The sequence below is a fragment of the Arachis ipaensis genome, chromosome B01, assembly GCF_000816755.2.
Source record: "Arachis ipaensis cultivar K30076 chromosome B01, Araip1.1, whole genome shotgun sequence".
NCBI classification, from domain to species: Eukaryota; Viridiplantae; Streptophyta; class Magnoliopsida; order Fabales; family Fabaceae; genus Arachis; species Arachis ipaensis.
This window is the reverse complement of record NC_029785.2, coordinates 80,904,513-80,915,388: the sequence shown is the minus strand read 5'-3', so window position 1 is coordinate 80,915,388 and position 10,876 is coordinate 80,904,513. Positions and strand designations below refer to the sequence as shown.

At 38.2% G+C, this 10,876-nt stretch overlaps 1 protein-coding gene across 1 annotated transcript; it reads right to left on the bottom strand.

Annotated features, from left to right (window-relative positions):
- Positions 253 to 1,415, bottom strand: LOC107608723 (protein MAIN-LIKE 1-like). Its single transcript, XM_016310438.1, has 4 exons — positions 1,247 to 1,415; positions 772 to 1,168; positions 594 to 681; positions 253 to 495 (listed from the first exon to the last, which is right to left on the bottom strand). Exons 1-4 carry the CDS (start codon positions 1,413 to 1,415, stop codon positions 253 to 255), a joined length of 897 nt encoding a protein of 298 aa, XP_016165924.1.

Below are 10,876 nucleotides of genomic sequence, written 5' to 3'. Positions count from 1 at the left end.
ATCACTCATCTCTGAAAGGTGACCATCATCCAACTGATGTAGATCTGGACCAAGTGGATGGTGAATGGGTAGGTCCTCTGGCACAACCCCAGCCGCTACCAGGTGGTGGTCACCCAGACCAAACAACTCTGTGTGCACCCACTGCAGGTACCAAGTCATATATGGGAGGGAAGGACGCAGGTCTATATGATACTGTATATGTAGACGATGGTCGGCTCGAGCATCCCACAACTCAAGCCAGCCACCAAGTAGCTACGGGAACCACTCATCTCGCCCGAACCGACCATCTAGTCTGTGCATCTCATCAATGTTCAGTGGCCTGGTCAGAATGTGCTGCAGGCCACCGAACTGACGTACCACCCCGTCCACCTGATGCCACTCGATGATAGCGAAGCAAAGCAGCAGACAGACAAGCGCCGCCAAGGCCTCTGCCTCAGCTATCGCCGGTGGAACTTTACCAATCAGCTGTGGGTTAGCATACGACATCCAATCAACCTGTTCACAAAACTCAAATTTGTGATGGCATTCAAATTTCAAATGCAATATGTATTTAATTAACATAAATTTGTAACACTTAAATATTCATCACTTACATTCAGCATCCCAATCCCATTCAGGGTACACCTGTAATGCCTAAGCCTGCTCTCGCCTCTGGCATTGTCCGGCCAGTACTGAATCCACCTACAATGCCAAACACAATTCGACGTTATCGCTCAAATTCATTAACTAATTAATAAATTAACTAAGGGTTTTTACAAGTATTCATAATACCTTTCGATAAGTGAAAACCGACGAGTATTAAAGCCATCAGGCCGTAACAGCAAAAAATGGTGATAGGCCCAGGACAGCAGTAAGCTGACGCACCCACCCAAATTGCACTGACCATGCTCCATGGCATGGCACATCTGGCGGTATAGCCATGCCAGCACAGCCGAGCCCCACGATAACCAGCCATACGTGTTAAGGTCCACCAGTAGGGAGAGCCACCTGATGTACACTCGAGAGTCAGATGCATCTGGGAATAGGATACCCCCTATCAGCTGCATGATGTACCCTCTCGTGTACCTCATTAGGCGCTCCTCTGTGGTGTCTTGCTCCAGCTCACTACAAACCGTGTTGTGGAACCAAGTGAGCTTCACAGTCCACTTGGTCTGTGATTGTTTGTCCTCTGGGCCGAGAACAAGACACAGAATCTACTCACACAACTCCTCAATGGTCTGTTCCTGATGGTGCAGCTCCCACCCACCTATGCATCCACCCACAGGATCACCGTCGATCCTGAGTCTCAGCTGATAGGCCACGTCTTGTAGGGTGATAGTCATCTCCCCGCATGGAGGATGAAACGTGTAGGACTCAAGCCTCCACCTCTCTATCAACGCTGATGCAAGTGGCCAATCGTGCTGGAACTCAACCATACAGGCTACATACTCAAACCTGGCTCATCTGAGATATGGCCTAATCTGCTCCGGCGGCCGTATCATCAAATTTCGCCTGGTGCGCAACATCTGAGGCGCCTACCAAACGGAAATAAAAAATTAAAAAAAAAGGGATGGTGAACATATAAAATAACAAGTTCACTGTTTATTAATTACAATAAAATAAACAACAGCGAAAAAATTGTACCAGTCGATCAAGTCGGCCAGCAATGTGCTCAGCCTCATCCAATCTGTACAATGTATCCTCGTAGCCCAATAACTGCTGCTCCATCTAAACACAGTCTTGTAAAATGAAATCACATACGCTGAACTTGGTTCCATTTGCGTTAACTAAATTATTAAAAAATATATTTAAATCTATAATTGCTTATAAACTTGCTAATTTAAATTTAACCCAACTACATGATGCTTTCAACTAACAACCTAAACAACCCTAATTAATAACTAACTGAACCTAAATTTTACTAATCATGTTTCTTTTTAATTATTCTGACTAAACTAACTAACAATTTACTTTGTTATACTAATTAACATGTTATAGGCAATAAACAGGAATTGTACTTTAAAACAATAACATAAAAAATCTAACTAATATGTAAACAGTTAACAGTAAGTCTAACTAGCATGTAAACAGTAAATCTGTAACTCAAACTAACATGCAACCTCTAATTAGTAACTTTATCTAACATGTAAACAGTAACTCTAACTAAGCTAAAAAAAAGTAACTCTAACTAACATATTATTTACTAAAACTCAGAATGCTGTCCACAACAAACTTCACGGCCGTCAAAAAGACAGAAATGAGGAACATAGTACAAATTTGGAGGAGAGATTGGAAAAGAAAGGGACAAATGAAAATGACCCCACCAAGTTTGAATAGTGCGTCGAACTCACCCTAGAATTGTTAGGGGTGCGACGAACTTGCCTTATTTACGAAAAAGAAAATCGCATTTGAACAAATAAAATTTAAATCTCTTGTTTCAGAAATTATTTATTTTTTTATTTTATATTAAAAAAATCTTGAAAAATGAAGATGAACACATCATCAGCCACCAGTGGCTTTAAAAGATAAAAAAAAAAAGAAAAGACAAATTGGTCATTAATTTTTGGTTTGTAAATATTTGAATTATTGAAAATTTAGAAATATACATATATTTTTTAAAATTTAGACACATTGATCTTTACGTCTAAATACTCTTTTAAAATATTCTAGAAACCGGTTCGAACCAGTTGGTCGAGCTGGTCGAACTGGTCGAATCGGAAACCGTTAATGTAACACCCCAATTACCCTAAGCCTTACCTCTAGCCGTAAAGCGAAGGTTAATCAGAGGTTACGACAGTCCTACGGCTTATACATATTTATATATATAGAAGGAAATAATATAATCTAGAAGCCTAATGAAGGATATAACTCAAAGACAGAATTACAAAAGCGCGAAATGTTCACACGAAGCTAACGCATAAGATACAAGATATAGATGCAAAAGAATGGAATATATATAGATATAATAGTATAATAATCATAGGGGACTAGTCGCGACTTGCGGAGTTTAAGCCGATTAGTATATACAGACATACAGAATTCAGAGTTAAAAATAGCTTATACAACTATTCTCTCAAATAAGCCTCTAAGGCCATAAAGATAAATATACAAAAGATGTGAGAGCAACTATAACAAAGAAAAACATAAATAAACCAAGGAGGAACCGTACTCCGCTCTCCCACCATATCCACAATCTCACCGAGGTGGACTATGACCTCTATCTGAAAAATAACAACAAAGTATGGAATGAGAACCGGAGGTTCTCAGTATGGTAACAGTGCCCAATAATGTAAGATGTAAGGTCCCGGGACGTCGAAGGCAATCCTAGAACTTCACATCACATACAGATATTCAAGCTTAGAACAAAATAAATAAATATATAAAGAACTTAAACCATAAACTGGGTTATCTAAACTTAGGGAAATTCTAACTAATACTAATCACACCGCTGTGTCCCACAGCCTCCTCCAACCTAACCTCCGTGCGACTCCATCGCCACCCCCTACCTAACCTCCTCAGCACCATACAAACACAATTAATGCAAACAAGTAATACACAGGTAATAATCATATATCACAATTAATTCAAGAAGCAAGTTAGCATATTATACAATTAGGCAAACTCAAGTAATCAAAGCAAACAAGCACATAAAAGATGCATATGATGAATGCCTGTCCTATTGGCTCGTGATATCACTTGTCGGTCCATAAATGCCAACCCGACACATCCTTTCGAATGTCGCCTTTTCTGCCACTTCCGGGGATATAGCGCCTTGCCCGCTCTTGTTCCGAGGATATAGTGCCTGGCCCACTATTATTCCGAGGATATAGTGCCTAGCCCACTCTTGCGGCAGAAAATGAAAACAACAATTACATATAACTCATCGATATCATTCCAAGGATATAGTGCCTGGCTCACTATCATTCCAAGGATATAGTGCCTGGCTCACTTATCCACATCCACAAGTCCATCAACCTCAAGTCATCGTCATTTCTCATCTCAAATCACTTCCAATTATCAACTCTCAATATTCCAAGGATATAGTGCCTGACACACTCTCTTTCAAACATTATCATTCCAAGGTTATAGTGCCTGGCACACTCTCAACATCCATCAGGATCATTCATTCCTTTTTGAGTCCTCAACTCATCACATCCATCATCAATTCATGATTTCCATTCCGAACTCATAGTTCATCAATTTCTCAAATTTGCTGTTAGCAATCACCATATTCACCACTCTTCCTTCTATCTCAACCAACGCATCCTCAATACACCAGAAACCTAAACCTCCGTTTGCTAACTATTCAAAGTAATACCAAATAAATTCTCCTAAGGCCCTTCTCATGCTCTAATGCCCAAAAATAACCCCAAGAGTCTTAAAATGGTGTTTTAGAAGCTTACAACCTTGTTGGGAAGGTGAAATAGTTGAAAACAAAGTTTAAATTTGTGAAACAGGGCGTGTGCATATGCACAGGGGTGTGCGTGCGCACGCCCATGAAAATTTTAAAAGTGTACATATGCACAGGGGTGTGAGTACGCACAGGTACGAAAATTCACAAGTCTGTTCACTCACACGAGCTGTGCTAGCGCCCCAACAGACTGACCTTCCCAACGTGTGCGTGCGCACAGGGCTGTGCGTACGCACAACTTGTAAAACTCCATTGGTGTGTGCGTGCGCACAAGGCTGTGCGTGCCCATGTACCAGAAATCACAAAATTCTGTAACTCTGCAAGATTTCAGATTTCGACACCAATCTTTGAATGATCGTAACTTCCTCTACAAAATTCCAAATTTTACAAAATTTATATCAAATCGAAGGGTTTTCAATAATCTTTAATTCCAAACCAAATTCAACAGATTTTGAAACCGAGGCAAAAGTTATGATCAGACAAAGTTCACCAAAAATCTATTTTTACCCAAAACCTCATAACCTCAAATTTTTAACCAATCTCAATCCAAAACCAAATCAACCACATACCAACCATACCATAGCAACCAAATACTACTTCAACCATTTCTCAATATCAAGGACCTCTAAGCCATTCAACAACTCTAACTCCAACCCATTTCACATATCGTAATTTAGCAACTTTCACAAACCACATCCAACCAAAACAATATCAAACTTCCAATTACAACACAATCTACCCCCTTTGGATTACCATTCATCATTCATACTAATTTTTCCATCACACTTTAACATTCTCAATCTCAATTCTCAAACATATAACATTACAAATAGTTTTCCAACCAAAACATTCACAATCATTATTCTATCATCAATTTCAATATCAATGTCCCATGTCCAACTACCAACATCCATATAGCCATCTATCACCCATTCCAAATCATCAATTACCATACAACACTTTCGTCAACATAACTAAAGTTCATCCATTCATCATAATTCATCATACCTTAAGATTTAACAACTCAACAGCCATATCAACAACCCTCATCCACAATACCAACAATCTCCAATAATCATCATCAATCACACTAATCCAATACAACCAACAATTAACATCAATTCACATTTAAATATTCATACACCAATAACATTCAATCCTATCTTAGGGTCAACTAGCCTAAGTTTCCAGAAACATTACATATTACATAAAGGAAACCGAAACCATACCTTGTTCGATTCCCAATATGCACAAACCACCACTTGAGTCTAAACAAGCTTCCAAAAAGGCCAAGCCAACACCAACAAGCACCAAAGCTCGAACTAACATCACATATATCACCAAAATCAAATCCTAGAAACCACAAGATATAACACCACAAGGGTTTATGAGCACTTTACAATGTCCAAAGAGGATTGGGGTAGTTTCCAATAATTACCCGCTACTAGAGATCACCAAAACAAGCAAAATCACAAAACTTCTTAAAACCCCAACCCAAAAATGTGCAGAAACTTAGGGCAGAAAACTGGTATGTGAGATGCAATTTCTTACAAGATTTTCTTAGATAGAAGAGAAGATCTCGTTGAGAGTTTCGCGTGGCCGCAAACGGCTCGTCAATTGGAGCTCCGGATCAAAAGTATGGAGCTTTGAAGGAGGAGGTGAATAGTAACAATGGCTTCTCCTCCTCTCTTCTTCTAAACCGCGTCCCTCTCTTCAAGTTAAGAAGAATAGAGTAGTAGAAACAAGAAATTATGTAGAAACCAAGATAAAATTGAGTAATTAATTCAAGATCCAAGACAATTTATCATAAACCTAACCTAATTCTAGAGAGAAGAGGGAGCTTCTCTCTCTAGAAAACTAACTAAAGGCTAAAGTTGACTAACTAATTGCTCACCCTTTACTTGGACTTCAATTCTGCATGAAATACACTCAGAAACAAGTTGGATTTGGGCCTGGGCAGCTCAGATATCGCCCCCAGCATTTTGCTTTTAAATGGGTCACGTGCGAGTATCGGCGCGTACGCCCCATGTGCACGTGCGCGTCGATTGGTTGTTTCTTCATCCGCGCGTACGCGGCATGTACGCGTGCACGTCTCTATGCGAAATCACTTCTGTGCGTGCGCGCGTTGTACGCGTGCGCGCCCATCGATGCATTCCCAATTCTTGTTTCATCATGCATTCTCCACTTTGTATGCTTTTCTCCTCATTTATTCCATCCAATACTTGCCTTATGAACCTGAAATCACTCAACAAACACATCAAGGCATCAAATGGAATTAAAGTGAGTTAAAATCACCAATCTAAGGGCCTAAAAAGCATGTTTCTACACTTAAGCACAATTCAAGGGAGATTACAAAACCATGCTATTTAATTGAATAAATGTGAGAAAAGGTGATAAAATCCCCTAAAATAAGCGCAAGATAAACCACGAAATCGGGGTTTATCACCAACCCATTAGCATTTCAAGCCCGTTTGGCGCACTTTGGGCCAAAACCTTTAAGATTAGTGCCCGATTTTCAATTTTAAATTGTTTTTGTCCTTTTAAAACAATAAATCAATTTACCAAAATATTATTTTTCCCAAAACACAGTACCGGACAAGCTTAAATCGGTTCGACCAGTTCGGCTGCCGGTTCTTGGTCTTTCGTAGAAAATACATTTTCTGACTCAAAAAAATTCACTGAAACTAATTTTCACATTTATATTTTCAAATTAAAACTTCTAAATTTTGAATCCATCTCGGGCACTTAAAATTATTATTTTATTAAAACAGTTTTGCGTGAAAAACTCGGGTTCTTACAGTTAATAAATACGGTTCGGACAGAAGATGAAACCGCAGAATTCAAGAACCGAAATTGAACCGCCAAATGGGCCGGGAACCGTTCGGTCGAACCAAACCATGACCCGGCCGGTTTTTTAAATTTTGCCAAAAACACTACATTTTGCCCACAGATCCTGCAATGAACCCTAGCCTTCAGTCTTCGGTCTTCAGTTCACTCAGACACCAATCTCGAGCCTCCACCCTGCAGCCCTCCACTCTCACCTCTCGCACTCCTTAGCCATGCATGCAGTCTCTACCTCAAGCTTCCGGCGCAACCTCTGTCCAGCCACCGCCGCCGTCGCAACACCTCTGTCGAAGTCACTCACCGTCGCAAGTTCTTGGAGCTAGCTTGGAGATTCGCACAGCCCTTTCCGTCGAAGTCAGCGGTGGAAATCGCAGCCATCACCACCACTCCTTGCCGTCGCGCAGTGTCGTCCTGAGTGACCTGAAGCCCTTGCTCCTGTCTCGAGCCCCATTCTAGATTCCTCAGTCTCATACATACTCTCATTATTTCTCTCCAAAACACAACCCTAGCCTCCATTGTGCTGCCGTTGGTCGCACTGTCGCCGACTGGTTCGTCATGGTCATTCTTCAATCCTCCTATTTCGTGGTGCTCGAAGGCCCTTCCATTTCCGTTTCGTGGTGCTCGAAGGCCCTTTCATTCCCCCAACACCAATCCTCCTACTGATTGATGATAAATTGATACCGATAAATTATTACTGATTTGTACATGCTTTTATTTTTTTTCTGCTGTTAAATTTTGTTAAAGTTTCTTGATTGTACTCATTGCCTAAAGGAATACTTGTATCACATAGCTCATTACTAGTGCCTGCTATTTGTGTTTGTTTTTTAGTTCATAAATTATCAAAATATATTGATTAGTGAATGGCTCTGCTCACTACTGCTATGTTGTGTTGTACCCTGGTTTGTGTCTTCTTCGCTGTTGTGCTCTATTTTTTGGCTCTCTGTTGTTCATTGCTGAGCATTTTTGTGTTTAATTAAGTCAATTAAAACTATGCTTTGGGCTTAATTATGCTTAGATTGTTAAGTTAGTTAATTCAGCATATATTCTGTTGTGCTGTTGTTGTGCTGATGTTTTGTGTTTTGTGATTTTTTTGCGTAGTAATGTGCTGCTGGAAACTGAATTGCTACTATTTTATGTGTGTTTGTGTTTGCTTTACTATTTTGTGATTTAGTTATGCTTAAATGGTGACTGTCTTCATGATTATTTATTTCAGTTATGTAGGATTTTGTGATTTCTTTGCATGGTGATGTGCTGCTGGAGATTGAATTGTTGCTGTTTTGTGTTTGTGTTTTACTGTTTTAACACATACAAATTTTAATAACAGTTCACAGATATATCCATATTTGTTAAATTTTTTTAACTTAACAAGTTTGAGGTCTTTGTGGATTCACTGGATTGTAATTTCCCTTTTGTGCATGATAAATTACAAAACTGGTGAACAGATATATATTATGGAATCAATAAGCAAACTGAAAGCAGGATGATATATATTATTCCATTCCTTAATTTCTGAGTCCATCCAGAATTAATGGCATGCATCATTAGTATCAATAACATTGTGATTTATGGCAGATTTTGATTATTCATGATAAGTTTGGATGTTGATATTTTATGTTTGGTTGTCTTTTTTTGTTATTTGACTTTTGAGTTTGTACTTGAATAAGATCATAACATTCTGGTTTATATAGTACTTTAATTTGGATGATATTTTAAGGTTTATATTAGACTATAATTATATTTTAATGTGTTTATTTATATTTTATTTATTATTTTATTATAAAACTGTTTTTTTGATTAAATTATAATCGAATCGATTAAACCAATAAATTAATAAACTAATAACTAATGTTTGGTTCAACCACGGTTGAATCGGTTGAACCTATGAACCAGTATCCAATAGCTAGAGTGATTCGATGACCGGTTGGTTTTTAGAACCTTTCTCTTTTAAAAACTCGGGTGAACGGACTATGCAAGAAGCAGGTGTCACAACGAAAGGTGACATCGACGGACAAAGTGGAAGGAAGTTATTTTCATGAGTCACGACTGGCAGTGGCAACACCGATCAGAATGCAGGCATATTTGACGATGAGAAATTAAGAATTTAGAGCTCCTTCCACTTCAATTCGGTTACCTAATTTAACTAATTTCTCCGTACACAACTCCATTTCCATTTTACGGTGTTTACCACCATAGAAGCCACTGACGACGCAGAATCCCCTGCACCGATTATACGAAACTCCTCACATCTTTCTTTATTTCCTCAATTTTATATCATTATTATTCTTAAATTGATCTAGCTGCAATATTTGATATAGTAGCATTAGGCAAAGAATTTGAATAGGGTTCACTAAAATTTCCTTGTTTATATGAAGGTATTGGTAAGTGAACTGGTTTCCTTGCCACTGCACAAAGATATTAATATAGTGAATATGTATTTGATCAACCCTAGGTTAATCTGTATTGGTATACTGGAAATAATTTAGTAAACAGGGAAAAGCATTGATTTGGGTCCATTTCCTTTTCTTCTAGGTTCTTGAAGATAACTATGAAATGTGTTTGCCTTCACCATCCTGAGTTCATTCAATTATTAGTTTCATTGATATTATCGAATTTTCTTTACCAGACCTCTCCAAAGTTAGCGGGAACTATTAACTGGGGTACAACAACTGTTATTGGAATATTTGCTGGCATATTATACGGTGGTAGCAAGGAGGCAGCTGCTTCTCTTGTAAGTTCTGATTACAAGAGGCCTCGATTCTTTTTTCTTCATTTTTTCCCCATATGGCTATGAGAGTATTTTATGTTGAATACAGAATAGGTGTTACTGCTAACATCCAGACTATAATCATGGATTTTATTCTTTACATTATAGAATTCAATGTTGCATGTAACTCCGTGTATGAAAGTGATCTTCTTTTGCATACTGTTAGATGTGTCATGAATAACACTTTGGTGTTGATGTTGAAAGACTGCTTTTTTTTTGTGGATGCAGAGGATTTATTTTCCTTGAAAAACTACTTGTATATAACACTAAGCTACCTTCCATAACATGGTAAGAAACTATTTAGAGTTAAATCTACTTTAACTTTATCTTTGATATTGTTTATTCATAATCCAAAAAATGTTTTTGCTCAATCTTTCTTACTTGATGAGATTTATTTTCTTGGGGAACTAGTAACATCAGAAGGAAGGTGTAAACTAATCCATTAGTGTACCATAAAGATGTCAAAAGATTGTCTAATCCTGTCAACAGGCTGGCATAAAGGTATACTGGATCCATTTGTAGGTTTTCAAGAGCTTAAGCTAAAAAGGCTGGAGTTGCTTTAATTTGTTGAATTGCAATTGCAGTACAAAGAATAACTGAGTACTTACTTTCTTAAATGAATGCAAAGTTGTTTCTGTTTTGTCACAATAGATAGTATATATCCTCTTTACTCATGTCATCTAATGTGAAGTTTCACTCTTTTCTACTATTTGTATAAGCTTGTTTTCCTTTTAATGCATTGCTATGAAGTTGAGGAGATAAATACCTGACCCAATTCAATAATCAATAGATGGAATGAATGCTAATATCTGAATGCAAAAATAAACCTTGCTAGCATTTTCTTTAGACAGAGAAACAAAACCGATGAACATAGTGCT

Excerpts from the sequence above, each read along its gene's own strand:
- LOC107608723 (XM_016310438.1), bottom strand. The coding sequence starts at position 1,415 with ATGGTTGAGTTCCAGCACGATTGGCCACTTGCATCAGCGTTGATAGAG. Across the intron at positions 682-771 it reads CGGTTTTCACTTATCGAAAG|GTGGATTCAGTACTGGCCGG; the intron begins GTATTATGAATA and ends TTGGCATTGTAG. Across the intron at positions 496-593 it reads ATGGGATTGGGATGCTGAAT|GTTGATTGGATGTCGTATGC; the intron begins GTAAGTGATGAA and ends TTTTGTGAACAG.